General features: G+C 38.9%; 1 protein-coding gene across 1 annotated transcript in view; it reads right to left on the bottom strand.

Annotated features, from left to right (window-relative positions):
* Window positions 1-25,089, bottom strand: part of STX18 (syntaxin 18) — a 60,315-nt gene extending 35,226 nt beyond the window's left edge. Inside the window, exon 1 of the mRNA XM_071447378.1 lies at window positions 24,857-25,089. Coding sequence (XP_071303479.1) covers window positions 24,857-25,021 — 165 coding nt within the window. The 5' untranslated portion in view covers window positions 25,022-25,089. The remainder of the gene's footprint in view (window positions 1-24,856) is intronic.
* Window positions 25,090-25,636: the final 547 nt, after the last annotated feature.

The following is a 25,636-nucleotide window of genomic DNA, read 5'->3' as shown; positions in this document are numbered from 1 at the left end:
GATAGGGGCCGAGCTCGGGACAGGAGCCGGAGCCGGGACAGGGGCTGGGGCCGGGACAGGGGCCGGGACAGGGGCCGGGACGGGGCCGAGCCCGGGATAGGGGCCAGTGCCGAGGCCGAGCTCAGGACAGGGGCCGGGGCCGAACCCGGGGCCGAGCTCAGGACAGGGGCCGGGGCTGAGTCCACGACAGGGGCCGAAGCCGGGGCCGAGCTCGGGACAGGGGCCGGGACAGGGGCCTAGCCCAGGGCTGGCGCCGAACCCAGGGCCGAGCCGCCGCGGCGGCCGCGCTCCCTGAAGCCGCGGCCAGAGCCGAGCCTTGCTCAGGCTCCGCAGCCCCTCTGCCAGGCCCTTCCCACTCAGAGCTCCGCATTTTCGGTGTACTTACACTCATAAGCCCATAGTGATATAGAGCACGAACTGACACATCCATTCTGTCTCAAAATCCTACAACTCTTGTCAAATATTATTCAGAGGGGCAAGTATTTTCCTGGATTTTCATTTTTTGTACAATAATGTTCTTAGTACAAAAATACTTCTATGTTTCAACACCTTCATTTGTATTATACAGACTGAACATTACTTCAGTGGTTGCTCTAGCATTTGTACCAAGTAAGTTTCTCCCCCACTAAAACACCAAGAAAAACACCCAGTCAGAAATTAGATGTTTATGAATCCTTATGTAAAGACCATTTATAGATCAGGCACAAAACCAATAAATATACTGGAATAAGCCAATTCAGTACACGTTAAGATTTTAATCCAAGTGCTTTATGGCATCAGCATAAAAATGAATACAAAGGTCCCTTTCTGCCCCCTTTTCTCATGCAACAAGAAACCCTAAGAGCTGGATCTTCTGCCCTACATGGCAGAACTTTCTGGGCCCTGGTAGCCATAAGTCCTTCCATGGTTGATGCAGAGTGAGTGATGCACTGAGAGAGGCATTCACATCCTCAGGAAACCCAGACAGAGCTTCTCCATCGGGCACACACATCTCCTCCTCTGCCCCACTTCAAATGCTCTGCTTCACTGCCTTTTCTGAGCAAGCCACTACTCCTTTGTTACAGCACCTAGGAAGTAGAACCATACAAAAAAAAACCCCTCCTCCATCCCTGGGGAAAACAACTCTTCTCCACTAGTCCTTATAACAGCAAAATGAGGTGAGTAAAAATATAGCCTTAAAAAAAAAAGGATCATCCTTTTAATAACTCTTGGACCAGAGAGGAAAGAGAAGAATACTAACAGTCAATCTGAAATCCAATTATACAATTCCCTTCATTCTGTCCCTTTCTGAATGTCTTATAAATTGTTATCAAGGCAAACCATGACAGATTCTCAACTCTGCAGCAAGGGCTAGAAGTTTATCAGAGCTCAAGTGGGAATAAAAGCATCACAGAAGAAAGACATCTTATCTTGGTCCCACTCGAGTGACCAAAGTCCAAGAGAAGAAAGAACCTCTTCGTTTAGAGCATGTTGCCCTTCCATATTTCCATTAAGTACCAAATGACCATTACACTCCCAAGATAAGACATGAAGTGTCCAAAAGAAGCATCTCTGAACCCCAGGATTTGCTCATTGCAAAATGCTTTTTATGCTGGTTTTCATCTGCCTATGGGTATTTGCCAGCTGTTTTGCCTATAAAAAAGATGCCCCCACCATGGGGAAAATAATTTCTACCTAAAAAAAATAGTCACATAAAATTTTCTCTCTAGAAAGCGCTTGCAGAATTTGCTGATGAGAAAGTTTTAGCTGTAATTAAAAGGGAAATCAATGCTACTCTCTCACATCTGAGTAATACTGACAATTCAAACATTTATTTTTAATCACCAAAAGTGAAATCCCTGACAAGATTTCAAGTTATGAAGTAAGGCACTTTTTCTGCCTCACTTTTTCTCAGCCATGAATCTCAGTAAGATTTTTTAAATGTCCACTTCCTGTAATTTTGGTAATTTTAGAGTATAATTATTTTTACATTTTTATGATGCCTTTGGGGTATCATTACAAATATTTTTTAAGCATTTAAACTTAGAAAAATAAAATTAAGTAATATCTTCTCTTGAAGAGAGACTGTCAGTCCTGTTTTGAATAAACAATCCCTTTTAAAGGCAATCTAGAGATTTATATCCGCTGTAACCATAGAAATTAATCTAGAGTTTAAACAAAATAGAGTAAAACATAATTTATTTAATGAAAATCAGAACAGTGCTATTGCAAATGAAAGTTGGGTTTCTGTTTTTTTTAATTCAACAGACAGCTTTGTGTGCAACTGTAAGATTTTACTTGATGGCCTACTTCTTACAACTTAATCATACCCATTTAACCAATTTGAACAAAGCATTCAGATATCTGAGTTTTAATTTCACTTGATATAAATGCCAATCACTAAAAAAAAAAGAAGCTAAGGATTTTCAGATTTAAAAAGCTAAAATAAATATATTAAACATCTTCAATGATGAGAGCAATCACGAGAAACTGCTTTGACATTGCAAGGCCAACAGGAACACAGCACAAAATTTTTTATGCATTTCTCATATAAAAAGTTTGGGAGTAGCAGAGAAGAATAAAAATGCATAAACTGGAAAGCTTTTCATATATCAGCATAGCTAAAAAAATGTTTAAAAATAGTGGTTCCTACAGACTAGGTATTTAGAAGTTTGTCTGAAACGTTCCAGCATGCTGACCCTCAACAACAATTGTGCTGCATAAAGAAATTCAAGGTTAAACTAATTCAGGATTTATAGGTCAGTTAAGTATGAGTTAAAAGAGCAACAGCATGTTTTGTATGTTCAAAAAGCAAGGAAAAGAACTTGAAGTTCACATGAGGAAACACTGATGTACTTTACAATGTAAAATCAAAACAAAAACATAGCCCAAAATCTAGAAAAAATTTCACATCACAATAGATTGAAATAGTTTCCTGTGGGAACATCTGTCATAGCCATGTAAAGTTGTGAAAAATATTGAAGTACAAGTAGAAGAAAACTATCAAAAAAATACAATTTAACAGGTAATTTCTCTAATTCCTGTATGTTTTACAGTATACTATTCTATGGCACTTGTGGTGGTTATATAACCTGTATGTAAGTCACCACGTAAGCCCTCCTTGACCATATCAATTGGAAATAATCAGATCATATCAGGAAAGTAATGAAAAAACGAATAAAGTTCAGCCTTATTTACAACTAAACTGTGAACTCAATTATTCTATCTGTTATACAATGACAAACACTTAACCAAACAAGAGAAAGAAAATTAGGCTGCTTAAACGCTGAGAGAGTTTCTAGTAACTATTCATAAAGTGTCTAGTAACTATTCATAAGCCAGAGTACAAACTCCGAAAACCTTAAGAGATAAGAGCTTCTGGTCTCCTTCTCTTAATTCAGTCTGTAGGAGAGACTGATTTTGGAGACTCAGCCAAACCAAGGCTCACGTGGGTATAAAAAAGCTTGGCTTGTAATATAAATGCCAGAAGAGACTCACTGAAGTGAACTTTGCAAGATCATGCAAGACACCTCAAAATACAACAATCTGTTCCTGTTTCTGAGTTAACTGACCTGTATCCTGTAACTGGCTACCATTCCCTGCAACATTTTACTAATTTCTGAAAGCGTTTTATCTATCTCTAGAAAGTCTCAAATTCATAGGAACCCATAACTTCACATAACAGGCAGATTTTTGATAGTACACATCCACAGAAAAGAAAACACAGAGTACATAAGTAGGGAGAGAAACAGAAACAAACAAACAAAAACTAAGGCAAAACCAAGACACACAAGAAAAGGAAACAAAAGGGCTGGCTGAAATAAAGTGAAATAGCCTCTGTACTGAGACATACCACCACTGTATACTGCTGCATTAAGTCTGAGGTTCCAACCAGAAGTCAACTCCAAAGGGTCTCCAAGAAGAGAAGGCTGTAAACATTATCCCCATGGCTGCTCAGGAAAGGAACACGATCTCCATTCTGAAATTCCTAAGTGCCCAGCCAGCTGTGAGACAATCTTAGGAAACAAGATGGTGGCAGAGACACTGACATGTATTTATTGACAGATTCCTGTTCACAAGGACTTTGCAGTGAGAGCTGCATTGGCTATCCAGCACTGAGAAGTACACTGAGATAAGATCACAGAAACCACCAGTGCAATGAAAAAGATGGTGCTTACTTTGTAAACTCTGATGAATCAGAAGAGCTTCAGAAGACAAAAATCTATTAAAATATTTACTCTGCAAAATGAATTTGAGTTCTTATTTTACTTGAAACACTCCATTAGAGACTAAAACAGGGACCACTTTCCCTTGTCTGACTTTTTATTTCATAGGCAACATCATTGTTTTTCAACAGTGTGGGACACACACATTTCAGTGATGATACCATTTTCATAGAGACCTTCCTTTCACAACCTTCTGCTGATATTCATAAGGCCATTGCTGTAGCATGTAGAGCAGGAAAGAACCATCAGGTAACTAAACCACCACCATGTCAAGAAGTAAACACACACAAAGTGTCCAGGAGCTTACAGACCAAGCTGTAAAACTTTCTAAGATGCTTTGTTAATATTCAGTGTCTATCAAACAGTTTCACTGTATCTCACAACCCATACATAGTGAAAAAATCAGTGTTACCTCTGTCTTTTGCCATAATAAACAGATTTCCCAGGTTGGGTTGCAGTAGCTAAATGCTACTGCATTGTGTGGGCAAATAACAGAACAACTGGATGAAAAATACTTGTATTTCAGCAGACAAGCATAGGGAGAAATTGGAGTATCTCTTGTAAGATGGATACTGGTTTGTGTACAGTTTTCACTCAAGGTTAGGCTAAAATGCTACTGCAATTTGCCAAAATATTTCACAGCTCTTACATGAATTAGTGAACAGTCTCTCAGGTCAAGGACAGAAATGATCCTACATTTTCATTTCTATTTGGGTTATGAACATCTGATTTAACTAATGTCATGCCACTGCTCCACAGCTCTGCTCTGCATTACAGATGAGTCAGTATTACTGAAATACGTTTCATCAGTATTTCAGTAGTCTGCTCATGCACTGGCATGATCTTAGGAAGAGAGAAAGGTAAACATGAAGTACCTCCCTGCTGAGGACCCATCTCACTAAAAACTTTAAGATGAAAATGTTATGGCTATGAATCACAATTAGAACAGGAGAACTTAATACTAGAAAGAGAATTTATCATACAGAGATTGGTCAAGAGTAAGTGGTAAATGTCAAGCAGATATCTGACTGTATGAATAAATGCAACAGGAGCTGGTAAAGCTCATTGTGGCACAAATGTGGAAAAATAAGAGAAACACTGAGAAGTGAAGGAAGGGAAGAATTGCAGATGGAAGGGGGAAAAGAAACAGAAGCAGAAGGTCATGGTTTGAAGTAAAGAGTGAAAAAACATGAGAAGTAAGGTACACCCACGCTAAAGCAGTAAATATAATTACAATGCAAATGAGAGACGGATATCAGAGCACAAGAGCCTAGCACGTATTAGAATAGAAGATCAGGACATTTATTTAGGATAATAAACCAAAACAAAAGCAAAAAATCCCAAACTCCACACTTAAAGGGGAAAGAAACAAACTCCCAAATCAATTATTAAATCTCCTAGGATGTAAATATTGTTCTTGAAAGTGTTCAAAATAGCCTAGACAAAACACTTTATGCTACATATGTGCTAGCAAGGAGAGAGTTAACCTGACCTCATATTTTAATAACATGTTCTACTCCTTGGCACATTAGCATTAGAACCAGAGCATTCCAAAACTACAATTTTCCCCACAGAAACACAAAACAATTTCAAATGCCTGTAGGTCTAATGTCATACCAATGGAAAAGCATTTTGTTGAACACAGTGTATAGCAGCAGTGTATACTTAAAGTCAGGATATCTAAACTAGTTTGAAGATATTTCTTCTTTTTTGTCCTGAATATTCTTCAGTCCCCTACAGAGCAATTCAAATGTGGTTCCTGCATAGGCAACTCAAGTGTCTGTCTGACTATAGCATCAATAAGCATGGAAGAGACCAAAATGAGTAAGGATAGAAAAATAAAGAGAAGGAAAATAAACCCATGTTGAAGTAGAAAGTTTTACTCACACAACTTTGTTTCATTCTATCTCATTGCACTGTATCAAATTAGCTGTACTGTGACTTCTTACATAGCTTAAGTAACACAACATAATTTTTCTTTTATTTAAAATGATTTGAGTACTTTCCACTTTAGAAATTTTTTTTAAAGCATAATTTTAATGACTGCAAGCATCTTTTTATTGCTTCATCAGTAGCCATTATTAATACTAATTAATGTGACAAATGGAGTCAAGAAAAGAAAAAAGTCCAAAAAGCAATTGCTGGACAAGACAGGAAAAAAAAAGACAAAGGAAAAATTACTTATAAAGATTAAGCTTCACGTGGAAGGCACTTTGAATTCCTTTGTCTTATACAACAAATCAGATAGCAACAAGAGGAAAAAGCCTCCCTTCTACTGCAGAAAGTGAAACAACTGACTAGGTATTCGTGGGCAACCAAATTTTCCTTCTTGTAGTTAACAACAGTTCCTTGCCACTTAAATAAACAAGCATCTACTAATTCTGTAATGTATAGAAAATCAACCAAAAAATCAGAAAATAAATATAGTAACAAAGGAATAAAATGGAGTGCAAATTAAGAATACCAACAATAAGAAAACAATGACACTAAAATTGTGAGAGATTTCAACAGAAACCTAACAAAATACAATCCAGAGAACCAGAAAGAAAAACACACATCAAAAATGAAAGAGTTGGAAGGAACAAATGATGGCAAAAGAAAGTTACTTCTTTTAAATAAGCGAAACAGGAGAAAATAGGGTGACTCCTGAAGAACCTCAATTTTTCTTCAAAGTCAATACCAGGGATTAAAATAAAGTTAATATTCCCTTCAGATTTAAAAATGATCTTACAAGGCAAATTCAATGCATTTCCTTGAACAGAGGCAGCTAAGGGATGCGTGCTCTCTGCGGGTTTGGGGCGCCTGCTCCGAGGTTGCTGCACAATTACAGGAGCTGACTCAAGTGATCCGGTTTGAAAACAGCCAACACACAAATAGCCACTGAAGCACAAAGGAGAAATGCTTTCACTTTTCAAATTTCTCTTTCCATTAAACTAAAAACACAACTGGTTTTTTAACACTGTTTTAATCTTACACTGCAAGTATAATGTATGCAATGCATACAACAGAAAATCTGCCAGGCAGTCTTCAGAATGCAACTGAAAATCAACAGCAGTCTCTGCAACAGTCACAAAACAAAGTCCCTTTTCTAATGAGCAAAGAGATGCAACTGAACCAACCAACCATTACTTGGGAAAAACACTTGATGTGGTCATGAAATATCTTGAGACTACGAAATAGTCTTTTTTCCTGTAACACAAATTCTGTCTATTGCAGCCAGCCTAATTCTTAAGTTACTGTTAGCAGCCTTAGAATTTGGGGTCAGTAGTGTCACTACCCCTTAGAATTAAAATTATCCAGATCCAAATAAACACAGTGCTAAATCTAGACTTCTCATTTCAGGTAACCTGCAGGCTACAGGCTATAGCATCCTGGTCATAGCAGATTTTTCCTACGAAGCTGTAACACGGAATTATTAAAAATTCAGAAACTTACATCAACCATCCCTACTTTGCATTGCAGGCTGGTGGCACATTCTATGGCAGCATAAACTTAAATAGAATTTCTAGGTGAATTTTATTTCTTATGGTCATAATGGTAAGGAGGAAGAAAAGAGAGTGCTAGGGGACTTACTGGAAGCAGATTACGGTCATATCTTCTATGATAAATCTAGTAATACAAATATGATTGTGCAACAGATGATGACATTTGCTACTAGCAACAGCTGAAAGGCCTTCTTGGCTCCTGATGTGGAGTTAAGGCAGAGAGAAATAAATAACTTCCCATGGTTTTGTAAATCGGATTTTGATGAAGGACTGAAATTTTAAATTGGATTTCGTGACTTCTGAGTGCATGACAGTCCTTCCTTTTTGAGAGGGGAAAAAACTAAAACAACAAACCAGACTGATGTTATATACTATTACATTTCCTAATAATATACTACTACAAATTTTGCTTTAAGATTATGATTATGAATATAATTTTATATACTTCCATATTACCTCTTCAGAACAGTATTGTTCATCCAGAAAACTACTATACAGTAAAAAACCAAACCAACCAAACAAACCAACCAAACACCTCCCACCCAAAAAACCATGCCAAAACAGAAATATTAGAAAGCTTTTCCCATGCTTACAAAATATGGAGACAAAATACATTCCATGCAATCTCTTGGGCTTCAGCTTTATGGTCAATGCAACATTCATTAGATCATTTTTTTCCTCAAGTGTTACAAGGAAAGCCAATTAAACATCAAAAGACTCCAGCTTGTCATGTCAAATTTACTACTTACTGGAACAGAGTGCCTTATTCATCAAATACGTGTTGACTTGGAAGTCACCATGAGCCACATTCTTAACTAATTACAGCAACTGCTACAAATACTGATTATTATTAAGAATAAGTAAGTTAAACTAAATGCACTAATTATCATAGGCTTCACTTGCCAAGAAACACCATTCTGTCAAAAGCACACTGCACAATTAAAAGTTAAAAATAAAGCATTTATTCTGTCCTTAATCATTGCTCTCCACTGCTACCCCAGAGATAGGAAACGTTCTCCTGTAACCACCCCAGTCTTGTGCACTGCACTGGGTTCTGGGAACTACACAGCTTTGTTGTGAAGAATGCCTGCCAAGAGAAGGCTGCTCAGAGATGCCCTATGTGGAGTAACAACACCATGTTGTAAACATTATGTCAGACAGTGAATGCAGCATCAGATTCCTCTCATGAAGATGTATATTATATTATATTATATATTGTGTGGTTTGTTCTGCTTGTGGGATAATATCAAAAGATGCCTAGGCTTCAACTTGGGGCTCAAAGTGATAACTTACATTAACTGCTACAACTTGTAGCTGTGTATGTATTCTCTACCAATGCCTGCAGCTGAACAGATAGTTTACTTGCTTTAACTGAAATAAGTTTTAAAAAATAGTTGAAAATTTATTTTCAGCACAGTTTCTAATCTGTGTCAACTACTGGTAATATTGCAGTCAGGTAGTTGGGGTCCATATTTCTAAAAGAGCCAAAAACATCACAGGCAGATGTTTCAATCTGAATATTAAATACATGGATATGAGTACAGACATTAAATTACATTATTTTGTTCAGATTCTTTCATAATTTGATTGTGGCAATATTAAAGACTCAAAAGAGCTGTTAAATCTACTTTTTTAAAATTTAAAATTATTTATACAGTAAACTTTTAGGACTTCGTGCCATTTTATTAACTTCACTGGAACAAAAAATGTCACCGTAAACACTAAGTCAACAATAAAAACCTTCATGATCTAGCAACTAGGTAGCAAAATAAATCCTTTAAAAACTATCAAGCTACACTAAAAATAAAATTAGATATAAATTCAAGTTTTAGACTGTGGTCAATTGAGGTCTAGACAAAACCCTATGTTTGTTCACTGCCTAGTCTCCAGTCTGCTCCAAGTTTGAAAAGGTAATTGAACTCAGTCTATAATTACTGGATTAGATACAGATGGGCTCTGTACATTTCAGGGGAGGAAAGAACTGTTTTGATTCATTTTATGATTGCCTGTAAGGTCAGACTTTTCAAAATGTACTTTCATCTGTTAAATAGTTTCTCAAAGTCCCAGGGGGACATCTTCAATAACTGATGTTTTAAGCAATTTGAGTCTATCAGATCCAGTCTTTGAATGTAATACGCTGTCCATTTTCTAGAATTATAAATGTGCATGTAGGTTAATTGCTACAACTCAGAGAGAGTTTCAAAACTACATTTTTTCAGAAAATTGCTAGTTTCACCCAACAACTGTTATGAATAAATATTTTCAGAATTATTTTGATTTAGGATACAGCATATCTTTGAAAATACAAATAAGTGACACAAATTAGAAATGTCCGTACTCATAATGCCTCCCCATTTGGGGAATGCTCTCTTAGGACCAAAGTGAGCAATATTTGAATAGTCTCAACTAAATGAGTGCATTTATTGCAAAAAAAATAAAAAAAAAGATAAATATATCTTAATAAAAAATACTTTAAAACACTTGAGAAGACTTCTTTTTCCACGATCTCTTATTTGAGCCTTCATCCTCATTCTTAGTCAAGATAAAATGTGGAACAAACAATATGTAAGCATTGAACTTTCACTCAGCTAAGAATTTTTTGCAGTATTTTCTTCAATTAAATCAACCATAACTCTGCAGCCTGTTCCAGTACAACCAGGATTTCATCTTGCATCATTCAATGTCTTGCTCAGTTAACAGTTCAAACGCTCTGCAAAGAGAATCTAGCTCTGCTCTCAGTTAGGGACTCTCAGAGCTACTGTAATAGCAATTTAAAGCAGAAAACACACCATGCAATCAGAAGGCAACATAATAGTTCAGTTCATAGTCTTAAAAGAGGTAGGAAACTTAATTCCAAACTTACTATTCAAGAGTTTCAGTTTCTTTGTATTACAACAATCTTCTTCCTTATAAAATTCCAATAAGAAAATATTTTTTGTTAAAACATACATTTGTGTTTAAAACAACAATATCTCACTGACAACAGTGAGTCAAACAAGTTATCTTTGTAGGATCTATATATAGGCATATATCTATAGAGTTGTTCTGCCAGAGCCTTAGTATTCAAGCACTGGCAATAAGGATAATTGGAGCTATGTTAATATAATATCCTTTGTCTCTGAGTGGGCTAATGAAAAAATATGTTATCTCATGTAATTTCCATTATTAATATTTTATTCCTATTATTTCAAAGTCGTCCACAAGAGGGACAAAACCTGAAGGCAGACCCAACCACCACAAAGCCCCAGCAGAAAGACACATTCTAATAGCTGAATTATCTGTGTGCCTGCTCAGACAGAAGATCCTGTCCATCATCATCAGGCTGCACAGAATTCCCACCACAACTTACAAGTCTCACCGAAAAAAGAAACTTGTTCTGCTGCATTTTAAGAACTGATTGATACAAGTCAGTTTGTTCAAAACATTTCAATCTATAAAATGCCTGCAAGCAGACTATGGGTTTCTGCAGTGGTAGCTCTTTTTTAAATGTAAGAGCATCAGTAGCAACCATGTTATAAGCAAATAAAAGCAGTCCTTGAAATGAGCATGCAATTTCACTCAAAAGGTAAAATCCATTAATATTTGTATTATCTTCTTCCTCAACATCTCTAATGGATGTTTTGAAAGTATTTCTTTAAAATTTAAATAATACTCATATATAGAATTTGCACGAGGTGCATAATTCAGTTAAGTCTCAATCCTAAGAGCTATATAGAAAAGGCTTCTTCTCCTTCCTTGTAAGCAACAAAGTTTCCTTCAAAAAATACACATGCCTTAATTCCCCTAAAAAAAAACCCTGTAAGTATTTCAAGTGTATTGTGGAAATCTACATACTATTCCTGAAACTACTGTAATTTTTTAGACAATAAATTGTGAAGAAATGGTCAAGTAAGTGAAATGGCCATGCCACAGCACCACACATTCTGTAAGCTGTAACATGTCAGAAAATAAATCGAATATAAGAAGTTACACCAGGTCACATTTTAGACCAACTAATTAGCTCTGATATTTTTTTCTTTTTCTTCTCCTTCACATTTTCATTATCTGTAGAAAGTATTTGCTGTACAGTCCTTTACATCATATTAAAACCCATAAGAAACTGTATCTGAGCTCTCATAAGCATTTCCCATCTATACTTAAACAGATTCCACAATGAGCTAAAAATTTTGTGAACTGAAAGCAACATCATCAAGAAAAATAAAGTGTATTCTTACAAGCTAGTCTCAACTCACATTATGTTGTATAATTGTGTCTTTAGACAGTCCTTAAAAAAAAAAGATATCCTATTCATGCATATTAAACAGTCAGTATGCAGACTACAGCAATGTGGCACTATTTAATCAACAATCACCTCATATTGATTCTTTCAGTCCTAAAAAAAATTATATCTACATCTATATATCTATATATATATATCTACATATCTATATCTATAGCTATATAATTTAACCATCTTTGTACATCACTCATCTCCTGAAATCTGTGGGGAAGAAATCTGACCATAAAAAAACCCCAAGCATTAAAAAGTGATTGTTTACTTCACAGCAACAAATTTCTGTGGTAGATTAAGCACCCTGTGAAGTCAAATACAGCTGTTCTATTTTAGAAATACTCTAGCACAATTTGTTTCCTCTAAGTTCATTAATTATTAAAAATGAAGAGAGAACATTCATACATTTGCACAGTCCAAGGTTAGACTTATCAGAGTCACAGGTCACTGGAGCAGCAGTCTGGGATGTGGAAAACCAGTATCTAATTCCTTGCTTTGGTATGAAGCAGTGTCCCATAAGGAATTCCAGAGCCATCTCTGTGCATTAACTGCTGCATCACTTGTAGAGTACCACGTGTATTTTGAAATACATGCACTTGACTTAAGAGATTTCAAGTGATGCAGAATTTACCAAATCAAGGATCAGCTGAATCACACCTCAAATAATGCATCCTACTTGCAGCACTGTATCTTATTTTGCTGTTCAGAGGATCCATGAAGAAATCAGACTTTTTAACTTGTGATGATGTGTCTTAACAAAATAAGGTTAAAGGATTTCTCACTACAAGGTAGATTTTTCAGACTTTATATCATTCTTGTGGCTCTTTCTGTTGAAAGAAAAGCCCAAAACCCAACAAAGCAACATCCCACCACTACCACACTTCTGAAAAAGGTTGACATCAGAACTGGACACAACATGTTGCCATTTTAATAGCGCTATACGCTTTCCCTTTAAGTGACCATTCCCACTATGTTTCATTAAACTTACATCTTATAAAAACTTAAGTTCCATTATTTTGGTATTGGCTTCTATGTGCAATATTTACTAGAGCCAAAACGGCCAAATTCTGCCCTACCACAGCCACGACCAGAACCAATAATTGCCAGCCTTACACATGCAAAGGTAATATCATGCCCAAGAAATACATAGATGTATTTCATACATGTACATTTGCATATATGTATTAATTTTTCTATATAGTTGAATGAGGAATGCCTCAATTTAAGCCTAGACAAAGGAACACTTTCCCTTGAATATCACAGCAGAAACTGCAGCTGGCACCACTGTCCAGCTGAACAGACCCAAAGAAAATAACATATAACAAAGATAACTGAAGAAAGAAGAATTTTGAATTAATCAAAAATTTGTAGCTGTCACTTGAAAACTAGGATGCAACAAGGTTCTGAAAGAAGAATATCCCAAGAACACACACATCTGTTTAATATTACAAGCCAACTGTCAACATCCTAACTGAAGTTTTAATTTAATATTTTTTCTTTCTTGATGTTTTACCTTTAGTCAATGCCTTGTGAGAGTATCAGCTTTCTATAAGAAACTGTTAAATATAAAGAAATGTTATTGTAGCATGTTTATAAAATCATAGTTCGAGAACTTTTTATTTTTGTAAGGCCTGACCACAACTTAATTATCTGCAGGACATTCCAACCTCACTATTGCAAGCTCCAGTTCCCAAGCAATTTTAAACAATATCTATTGTACAGGACATACAGCACTGCAAATACCACAATATGGTAGTGTTTCAAGAAGTCACCATTAGACATGGTTTTTATTTTCAATAAATATGTTTCTCTACTAATCATTAAATGGTTTTCATCACCACTACATGTTTGTCTTTCACGCCTGCTTGCTATCAGTGTTTATTTTAATGTAAGTGAACAAGTCATAAAAAAAGGCAGATACCATGTATAACATGCTGCATGTTACACACAAAGTGTCCTAAGGGCAGAATGTTCTTCTACAGCTCACACAATGTTTTCCTTCTTTTCCAGGAAAGAACTAGAGTAAAAGCAGGAAACAAAACTTGTTAAATTGGAGATGGGGGAAAAGTGCAACCACTACCTCACCCAAAAACTCTCAAAGGAAGGCCAGAAATTTTTAAGAGAGAGAAATCTCAGAAGTCCTGGGAATTCAAATTTGTTTTTCAAAACATCCAAATCATCTGAAAATAGTCAAGAAAAAAATTCCATTATGCAATTACGTCCAGATTTTATGCATCAGTCTGAAAACCAGCAGATGAGACAAGACTTTTACAACTCAAAATTCCAAGAGTCTGTTCCCCTCCCCAAAATACCAAACATCTTGGTTTCAACCCATAACTGACAAACTCCTGTTTTTCTACCCATTAATCAACTCACCCCTTTTCTGGAGGCTGGTGACTCTGGCACTCACAGGCACGCTGCTGCCACAGAGAAAGGGAGGAGCCCCCAGGGCACCCATGGGGGCTCCCCTACAACCTGAGGCTCCCTTCACACCTCCTCTTCTACCTGACATGCCTCAGGTGTGTATTTTATTCCAGGAATCCCCACAAGTCCTGCAGCAAGATTATTTCTGGTCTTCTAAATAAAGTGATATTTTATTTTCACCTTGACTAAACACTGGAGGCCTTAGGTTTTTTTCCATAAGAAAAATTTAAAAAATTACGGAATGGCGTTATTAAAATTATAGTTATTCTAGTTAGAATATTAGAATAATACTTCATATTATAGGTCAAATAAATTTAGGAGTAAAACCAAGACTCCTTCTCTTATTTTCCATAACATTTGAGAGTTTATGGATATCCCCACAGAACCTCCATCAACATTCAGTTGAAACCCACTTCACTCTTCCTACACAGATGAAAAATTGGAGAGGTGGGTAACACCAGTCAGTTGCATCTACAGAAATTTCTATACAGAAACGAAATATTCAATTTAGAACTGGTGAGATTACCTCCATATTCAAAACTGCTTAAAAGTCCACAAAAAAATAACCGGTGTGAAATGACAAGCAATCCATTAATAGTGGAAAATCAAAGAGTGAAAGAAAGCTGGATTACATTAAATTGTATCTGTTTCTCGTTTTGTTTGCTTTTCAAATGCTGGACAATACCTGCAGAAATTGAATAGATGCAAATTTGAGTTGATGCAGCACATGCACTTTTCTACAGGTCCCACCAACCTCCATCAAAAGAGAAGGCAGAGTCAGAATGAAAGGGTAAAAAGGGACAGCAAGCACCTGATCACTATAAAATGTAATTTTTTGCCAGACAGAAAGTTTTGACAAACCACCCTGAAGCCAGGAAACTTGCATTTTCAAAAAAGTATCCATCATTTAACATTCTATGCAATTATACCATGGTGTAATATTTTAACACTAAAGAACATTTTCCTTGAATTACTGGAAATTATTCATACCTCCAATTTTCACCCCTTAATTGCTCTCACTGCTGAAACTATCATGCCAGGTTTTAATATCTGCCAGTCTGAAAAATATTTTCAAGTACAATGGACTGAAGTTTCAAAGACAGAGAATATAATTACATAACCTTTCACTGAAAAATTGTATCCTTTTATCTGTGGTGAAACACACAAAAACTTAATCGACTCATTATCAAAAAATCACAAGCTATCAGCTCAGCATTACAGCAATAACTAAACCTGATGACCAAAATGAGTCTCAATTAGCAAAAACACAGATCTGAGTACTACTCATTGAAAGCAATGATATGTAACCAATTTTTGTGAGAAGTTCAAACACCCTTATGTTTTGAAATAGCTTTCTCTGAGATTAAACTTTTTTTGTGAAGCGTAATTTGCATCCTAAATAACAGTATCTCCCCATTTTATTAGTATTTCAGAGTTTAAACCAATTAACATATGTGATGACTCAGAAATTCTGTTTGATAATTGTCACAGATGAGAAAACTCCTTAGCCTCGATTTAGCAGAAGATAACAAAAGAAGTTACTTTTCCAGTGTCCAAGAACACCCATCTCTACCTAAGTGAAGAAGCAGGATGCAGCATGCACAGAAAGAACTGCAGGATGCTGGAAGTGTCACAGCTAAGACCTTCTCTGGACTGCTATCCACCAAACTATTTTCAAAAAAGAAGAGGAGGAGAATAATCAGACACCTTAAAGTTACCAACTTTCAAGGAAATTAGCTTTATTTTGGCCTCAGTATTAATAGCTGGAAAAATAAACCCCACAGTGGCATCACTTAACAAATCACACTGATATTCTTTTGTGTTTGCTTATTTTTATGTTCATTTCTGTCCCAAACAAGAGATTATATTTCAACATACATAAATATAGAGCCCAAGGCTTGTAGCAATGGCAGTGCATCAAAGTACTCAAAATAATGAGCTGTTCTTGCTCCAAAATCTTTGATAAAGAACTCAGTGAAACAGCAAAATGTATAAATGAGTCAGTTAAATTCAGTAACCTGAAAATATTAAGTTTCAGCTTTTTTCTCCCTTCTTCCCTTCCTCTCTTCCCTGTTTAGATGAACTATATCACAACCACATATAACTTCCTGATATTCATTCTTTTTTTTTTCCTCATATTTCTACCTCTAATATTAGACTGTATCTTCTACAACCTTGACTATTCCATTTTCTTCCAGCTATGCTTACACATTTTCTGTTGTCTCTCTTTTCCTCTCCAGCTTTTCAGACACCTCAAGGCCCACCACCTTGCCCCTAGCTCATCTTTCTCTTGCAGAGGTTATGCTAATGTAAATTATGTTTAAGAAAAGAAGGAGGCTACCCATGATAAACCTCAGCTTTCTTCCACTTCCACAAATGTTATCCTTATTTGTGGGAGGATGAAAAAGCAAGAACTTGCAAAAGGTGTCAGTTTAACAGAACACCACAATCAGGAAAGAGTTCATAGTTACCAGCTGCAGGATACAATTCCTCCAACTCGAAGCCAGAAAAGAACCTCCCACAAGCAGCCTGGAAGGAGGTGAGGTGAGGACGAAGGCAACATCCTCAAAATGGAAACTGCAGTGTTAGATGCTTTTGGACTCCTCAGCACCACATGAGGTCCAGTTAGTCAAAACAAAATTGACAGGCAACTAAGGAAAGTTGTTTCCTGAGCCAACTTTCAATCCTGCTGTTCTGTTAAATTCAAAAAATAATTCCCATGGAGTTGAGAATGTACTTTAAAACAAACAAACAAAGCAGGGGGAAACAATGACAGACATTTGCACAGACATTTCCCAAAATGCAGGAGTTCGTAACTTTTCCCCAAGGCCAGCCAATACCCTCCTCACTGTTTTTGAAGTGACTTTTGCTAAAACCAGAAGCATCACATGGGGAACATTAGTGATTTGGCATTTAGTCCTAATGTACTGAACAAGGTCAGCATTTCATCCTTCTCCCAGTTTGTTGGGTTTTTTCCCAATCTTTATTTTGCTATTTCCTTAACCAGCTTTTTATATGTTTCTCATCTACTAATTAAAATTATCGTCTTTCCCTTCCGTCTCTCAGACTAAACTTCTCTAACAAGGATGAAGGAAATGAGAAGTAAAACCAATAAATGCTCATAATAAAGAACTAACATTAACTGTAATTTGCACAGGGGAAGAGATAAATCTGAGATACTAGGCAGCAGTATGCTGTAACTCCCTATTTGAAAAAGTACAATTTCAAAATATATTTTCTGCCTACAACATGGGGGAGGGAAACCCATGTGCATGTAAATAAGTACAAAATGCAACATCATCGGTGAACTTTGGGGGAAAGAGCAACTGTTCATTAACTGTTCATGAGAGAAGAAGGAATTAATCCTAATGACCTCAGCAATGGGCCAAATTTAATAGAACTTAACTCTCATTAAAAGTCAAGTGAACTGAAATCACTCACTGTCCAAAATTTGGCACAGTCATTCATTTCTAATAAAGACTCTAATTTGGCTACACCACAAACAGTATATATTTCCCCTGCATTCAAATATTCTCTCATGGGAGTTATTCTTATGCAATCAGCAGAGTTTAAAAAAATCTTATTAAACAGCCTTATTAAATCAGGTTATAATTTTTTAGTTGGAGTATAAAACCAAAACCATTAAAGCACACAACTTCAGCCATTTTTGGCCATTTCCTTCATAGCACTGGTAAGTATCAGCTATCCAATTACAATAGAAGCAGTTCACTACATGACCATGCAGTCTTTGGTGCTCTGCCTGTGTTAGCCCACAATGCTAAATTCACTCTTGGATATGGAAGTTTTAAGGATTAAGTCCCTTTCAGTTCTGTTTTAGACCTGGAGAATACATGTCCCATCTCGTAAAAGTTACAGCAAACTGACTATTTCATTATTTTGGATATTCCCCAGTTTTTTTTAAAGCTCATATATAACCTCACTTGTTCTGGAGTCACCAACCTGAACTTGACTCAGAACCAGCATCATAATAATTACAGTATATGCCAATAAAACATTTAATATTTGGCTTTTTTATTTTTCTATACCTTTCATTTTTAGAACAGGGATGGTGTTACTTCCAGCATCAGTACATTGGTACCTGCCACTCACTGAAGTCATGAGATTTCTGAAACCAGTAGGCAGTGGAAAAGCCTGTGGACCTCCCAGTCTGAAAGTCAACTTTTTCCTTATCATATTAGAATTGTATTAAGCACAAGGAATCCTCTGAAATCTAGATCTCTAGATTTGATCTACTAATATTTTTCAAACTTTCTATTTGTAAACACCTAGAAATTTTCCAGTGAGTGTCTTGTCTTTCCCTAGTAGCACTCTGTACATTACACTATTTCAGTGGCTCAATTTTATTCTAGGTACCTCTTCAAACAATCCTGAACACTCTGAAAGGGATCAGAAAGTATATATGTTTAAAACCACTCCCTTTTAGTTGTCCTATGTCAGCAATGACATCATGGTATTCAAGGTGCTCCTCTATAGTCAGTCTGGGGGACCAGCTCCTGGTTTGGGCATTCCCCTTGCCTTTTTTAGGCTTTATTTAATGCAGTGACAGTGGCAAAGAATAAACTGTAACTTCATACACAAACACTCCTACCTTTTTCTGTCCTAGGAGAAGGCTCTAAATACCAGTCTGTACAAAGATCTGCAGGAATATCTCAAATCTAGCACCAAGGACAAAAAACCAGCTCTCCATTTCTTCTAATTGCACTGCTGTTTTAAATTATCCCATAGGTTGCACTCCAAACAATGAAATAAGTTGGACTTTCACAGGTACACATGAATAGCTGTTTTACATATAAAAATAAAAAATAAAATAAATAAAATTATAAAGTCACCTATGTGACTACCCTATGTGTAGCCAAAGCAATGTATTACAGAAGTCAAGGCCTTGGAATTAAAAGGTTTGCTTAAAATTTATATTCAATGTCATTTGTTCTGACTTTCACAAGAACTAGTTTTGGAGACAAGTTTTATGTGGGGATTTTTCCCCCTCATTACACATTTGTACAGAGCAGCTGAACATAATTTTTGTGTGAGTATTGGCCTATTGTACCATGCTTTTTTTGAAGAATCGGTTAATCATCCTACAGAATCCATACACAGAACTTATATGAATAACAGATGTTGAAGCCTCATGAATCTGGCATCCTTATGTGTTCAACAGCTTCAAACATGATCATTTGATCATTTTGAAATTTTGCACTTAAAGATTTAGAAGCATTTAACCGTTCAAATTTTCCATTCTCAAGGATATTTATTCACATATGCCTGATATTGTTTTTGAATAATTAGTGTTCCAACTCTTCAGTTTTTAGCTTTTCACAAAACCTTAAATAAGATGATTTCCCAAAGCAAAACAGATTTTATTCAAGACTGCAATTAAATCCACCATGAAATCCTGCTTGATCGTTCATTTATATTTATTTCTGTTTATTGGCTGTATCAGCCTTGATTCCATTTCTCCAACACAAATTGAACAGTCACCAATCATAAAAAGTTCTTGTTCCTTCTATGTTTTCAAATATCTAAGTATATTTGACAGAGGATATTCCCAATTGCTCTCATGTGCCATAAAAAAGTAAAAGGGAAGGCCTTTAGGAGTCACATTTCCTAATACTGTCCTAAAACAGCAGCTCAAATGACAAATACTTTGCAAAACTGACAATCTTTTAAAACATACAAAACAACAGATTTAAGGCATTGTAAAGCTGTGAACCAATGTCACATAAACTGGGCTGTGAACTGCTTATGTTTGTCACTGAGCACTTACTGTGAGCCCATTTTTTTAACTAAAATATTTCTGCTTGAATCTTTAAAATTCTTCTATCACTTAGCTTAATCCCAAACCTGACACCATACCAAGGAAAAAATGTATTGGATTCGTGTGGCAAAGTTTTGGTAGTGGGGGGCTACAGGGGTGGTTTCTGTGAGAAGCTGCCAGAATCTTCCCCCAGGTCCAGTAGAGGCAATGCCAGCTGGCTCCAGGACAGACTGGGCAAGGATGAGCCCAGCAGCAACAGTGGCTGTGCCTCTGGGATAACAGAGTTAACAAAGGGGTGGAAAAGTGCTACTGCACATCAGGAGCTGCAGCAGGAGAGAGGAAAGAGAACATGTGAAAGGAACAGCTCTGCACACACCAAGGTCAGTGCAGAAGAAGGGGCAGGAGGTGCTTCAGGTGCCAGAGCAGAGGCTCCCCTGCAGCCCCTGGTGCAAACCATGGCAAAGGCAGCTGTGTCCCTGCAGCCCATGGAGACTCCACGGTGGAGCAGGTGGATGCCCACAGGCAGCTGGGACCCCATGGGAAGCTTGCACAGCCTCCTGGCAGGACCTGTGGAGGGAGGAGCCCACACTGGAGCAGTTTTGCTGGCAGGACCCCAGGGGGGACCCACACTGGGGCAGCTCATGGGGGACTGTCTCCTGTGGAAGAGACCCTTCTCTGGGTCAGGGGAACAGTGTGAGCAGTCCTCCCTTGCACAGGAAGGAGCAGCAGAGACAATGGGTGAGGAACTGACCTCAGCCTCCACTCCCTGTCCCCCTGTGCCACTGGCGGGAACAAAGTAGAGAACTGGGAATGAAGCTCAGCCTGGGAAGGTGGGAGGAGTGGGGGAAAAATGTTATTAAGATTTTGGTTTATTTCTTATTATCCTCCTCTGATTTGACTAGTAATAAATTAAACTCATTTTCCCCAACTCAAGTTGGTCTTGCCATGACCTTGCTGAGAGATCACTCCCTGTCCTTACCTCGACCCATGAGCCTTTCATTCTATTTCCTCTCTCCTGCCCAGATGAGGAGGGCAGTGACAGAGCATCTATTGTGGGTACCTGGCATCCAGTCAGGATCAAACAACTACATAAGCCTATATAAAAGTATTAAGAAATGCAAACTTTAGTAACCCTGGATACTGCATTTTAAACAGCCATGTCACCATAAAGTCTAAGAGAAAGAAAATGTTTTGTTTTCATTCACTAAAAAGCACTAACATACACATAACGAATTATAAGTCTTTTATAAATTGCAAGTAATGGAGAGTCTGTCACTGGAACTGTAGCTTTCCTGTAGCTACAGGATCCTGTTGATCCTTAACAATAATTTCTTACCTAATGGTCCTAGACATTATGGTGAAGAGACTGGGAGGCGTCAAAAATTTTCACCACAAAAAAACATAAGTCACATTACATATCAGACAGCCCAATGGTTGTACAATGGCAGCTGACAGACCAAAAAAAACCCAAACCAAATAAACAGTGACGGGTCAATGCCGGGGCAAAGAAAATCCTTTCAACATCTCAGAGCCATAACAGTCATCTTTGATTTATATTTTACCACAATTTAATAACATCACCAGTCTCTGCAACTAACTTTACCATGGTTATAGATGAGCTCGTAATATCCTTGTGTTAAGAACTTAAGTCTCAAATACAAAAACCTTCATCAGCTCCCCAGAGACTGCAGCAATACAGTATACCTGAGCATAAAATAGCCAGCTTCAAAAAAATACTAATTAATACAGAATGCTGAAATATTTTCTTGTGAGCAACACAAAACACCAAGAGCACACGTCTCTAAACCAGTTTCCCCACACAATATCGATTCAAGTCAAAACTCTTATATTCTACATTCTCTGTGCCTCCTTCAATCCAGCTAAAAAAATCATGTTAAGTTTGAGAACATAAAATAGGAATCTGTAACTTTATCTCCCAGGTGCAATGAACCTTTATCACACACACAGAAGCTGTGAAGGATTACTGGTTACAATATTGTAGGATTACTAGTTACAATTACTGGTTACAATTTGTTACAGCTTCTCCTCCAAACACTAAGCACCTTCAATCTTCCCTCCTAAACATCACTTAGAGACTGTATAAAAAGAAGTCAAAACCCAAAGAAGTTTGCACAGTCCTTGGATCCTACAGCAAAAGTCACAGTCCTTCAGGGGCAGAAAGGAGAAAGAGAACATTCAATGTATGATAGTTATATCACTCAATACAGTTCAGCAAAGTGCTCAAACACCTTAATTACGTGATACAAAACCTCTGTGGGATGGGCTAGAGAGATCTCTGATCCTACAGCTGAATGCCACACTCCAGCTGTGTTGCAGCTGTGAGCAACTGGCTGCTCCTCCTGGAGCTTGGAGCACAAGCAGCATCAGCACAGCTCTACCTGCAAGATGCTATGCAAACCCACACAGAATAGAATGTTGAAAGGAGTAGTTCTTTGTGTAGACTCTATTATTTCACTACTTCCACATTTGCATGTCAGATGGAAAACTTGCACTAAGGACTTTGGGCTTCCCTAGTTTGGAAGAAAGGAGGCTGAGTGGAAACCTCATTGCTACATTTTCCTGAGGAGAGGACATGAAGAAGGAAGTGCCAATCTTTTCCCTCTGGTATCCAGAGTCAGGATGACTGGGAATGGTTCAAAGCTGTGCCAGGGGAGGCCTAGACTGGACATTACGAAGCATTTTATAATGAGCAGGTGGTTAAACATCAGAAGAGGCTTCCCAGGGAGGTGGTTGGTGCCCAAAGCCTGTCAGTGTTCAAGGAGCATTTGGACAATTCCCTTAATAACTTGCTTTAACTTTTGCTCAGCCCTGAAGGGGTCAGGCAGTTGGAGTAGATGATGGTTGTAGGTCCTTTCCAACTGAAATATTCTATTCTGCAACCAAGTAAGGCATAAAGAAACTGGTGACTAAGTGTAGCTTATTCAGGGTCTTTACTGTTAGAGAATTTGACACATACATGATCAAACTGAACTGTATTTGGCTGAAATAAAAAGATGAAATCATCATTTATTTTACTATAAATCTTAATTTCAAGTTACGTTTCAATGTTTTATTCACACATTAAAATGACGTTCTGTGGTCTGGTGGGCTGTTGGCTCACTGCCACAAAGGTACAGGGCTTAGAGAGCAAGGCCAGCCCACCTTGCTCCTTCTCACTGACCAGCTGTCAGGAGGCACCACATGTTCACACAGCAACACACTGCAGCTTTTGCTTCTCCTCCAAAGTCATGTTTATATAAGTACCATTAATTAAAACCATTGCCTCCCTCAGACAGTTCAGCTCATCCCCCTTGGCACTAGCTGTTTACTTCATCTGATGCTCTTACAAATTAAACAAGACATTCTTCTCCATGCCTTTGTCCTTCTTTCTGTTGTCTGGACAGTGCACTGGGGAAACTCAGAAAGGGTGAGGAGTTCAGAGAAAAAAATGGGATCATCAGGAAACAGCAGCTGTGAACAGGGGTAAGCCAAAGAACCAGGGCAGAAAAAAAGGCCATGACTATAGCATGCTATCACTGCACAGGACCACAGCAGGGGAAGGAGAAGATGGAGGTGAGGGTAGGCTTGAGTATGAACAGAACTTTAAAAAACAAAACCAAACTTGGGAATAGGCAAAAGCAAAGAAGCCCTGGTAGCAGGAAGGTAAGGGGGAGCAAAGACTAGAGGGGAGGAAGAGGTTGGCATGAACCTAGTCTGAGACTGTAAATACTTTGAAATACAGACACAGAAACTGAGCAGGAAGAATCAAAATGCAGACAGAAAAAAATACTAGTGGCAATGGGACAAAAGGCTTGTTCAGAGGTAACAAACAAATCTGTGGCTATAAGAGTGTCTAGAGTGGAAACCTAAAAACCTCATATTTCTTTGTGCTTCCTCTGCTACCATAAACCACTTGTGCATTTCTCATTTAGTCCCAAACTTGCAAATCCATTCTGTAAGTCTGTCTCCTCAGAGTTCCTTAGTTTTCCAAAATACAGTCCAGTGCTTTATCAAAGACATGTTATTCAAACCCTGCCTTTGACTCAGAATGGAGGAAAACAATATGCAACAAAACTGTTTTTACAGAACGACTATGGACTGAGGACTGCTGTTAATGCCGATCATCTTTCACCTCTTTTACTCCCTAACTTTTCAGTGTTTGTCTTTGCAAGTCTTAAAACTTTCCGATGACCTTTGTACATGTAATCTGCCTAGGGCTGGCACTTAAGTGCCTCACTGGGTGACAGCGGAAGCCAGCACGCCAGAGGCAGTAAAGGGAGCAGCCCTGCAGACGCAGACGAACGCGTGTGCCATGGCAGCGCGCTGTTACGTGGCAGCCGGCAGGAGGAATCAGCCGTGCTCAGCCCGTAGGCACGGGCCGGAGGGGCGGCGGATCCGCACGGACACAGCCGCAGCCCCGGCAGGAGGCCCCGGGAGGGGCCGCGCCGCGGGGAACGCGGGCGACAGGCGGGCTCGGAGCCGGCCCCGGCAGCGCCGGGCCCCCGCTCTCACGCCGCGCTCCCAGCCCACACCCGTGTGGGAAAGTGCCGCCCCGCGGCTCTTTGCGGGCCCGCTCGCTGTCCCCGGGGAGCGCTGGACGCTCCGAGGCGGCGGTGAGGGCCGGGCTGCCCGCCCGGGAGGAGCCGCTGCCGGCGGCCCCGGCCGCCCCTCGCCCTCCCTCCGGGGCCGCACTCACCACCTCCCGCGCCCTGCTGGTGAAGTCGCTTTTGGAGCGGGCGGTGCCCCGCTTGAGCAGCTCGTCCCTGGCGCTGTCCCCCGCCGCCGCCACCCCCAGCGCCTTGTTGCGGGTCTTCACGGTCTTCACGCTGGCCTTGAAGAGCAGGGTGATGTCCACCGCCATGGCGGCCGCCGGTGCCGCCGCGCGCCCTTCCCCGCGCAACGCGGCCCCGCGCGGCGCGTTCCGGCTGAGGGGCGGGGAGGCCGCGGCGGCGCGGGAGCGGCTCCGGCCGCGCCAGGCCGGGGTCCGCCCGGGATAACAGCGCCCTGTGAGGGACGGGAGGGAACGGGATGGGACCGGAGCCGTGTCCCGACACAGCCTGCACGTGTAACCAACGCTCTACGGAAAATAGAACACGTACTGTGTAACGACTCCCCTCCAGGACGCCCTGCCAGGTGTAGCCGAGCAGTGCTGGTGCAAGGCAGGTTAATTGGAGCTGATTAATACATATTAACGAGATCTGCACTGCGATCTGGGGTAGGCGCTGGTGTGAGACTCCCCTAGGCAATGCCATCGGTGTGATCAGACACCCTTCTGCAGAAGAGAAAGCTGAGTTCCCAGGTGCCCCGATCTGCTGCCATCCTGCACTGGGACAGTGTCACATCAGTACCTGCAAGATGTAGCACAATGTTTGCGATCTGATTCCAGAATAAACTTTGTGAAATAAGCTTTGTTATAGATGCTATAACTTATTATATTGTTCTGTACATGCCCTAGCTACGTGGCACCATGGGGAAA

This window comes from Agelaius tricolor, unplaced genomic scaffold, assembly GCF_023055355.1.
Source record: "Agelaius tricolor isolate 1412-34295 unplaced genomic scaffold, bAgeTri1.0.p SCAF_24, whole genome shotgun sequence".
In the NCBI taxonomy this organism is placed as follows: Eukaryota; Metazoa; Chordata; class Aves; order Passeriformes; family Icteridae; genus Agelaius; species Agelaius tricolor.
Note: the sequence above shows the minus strand (reverse complement) of the source record. Positions and strands in the feature narration are given on the sequence as shown.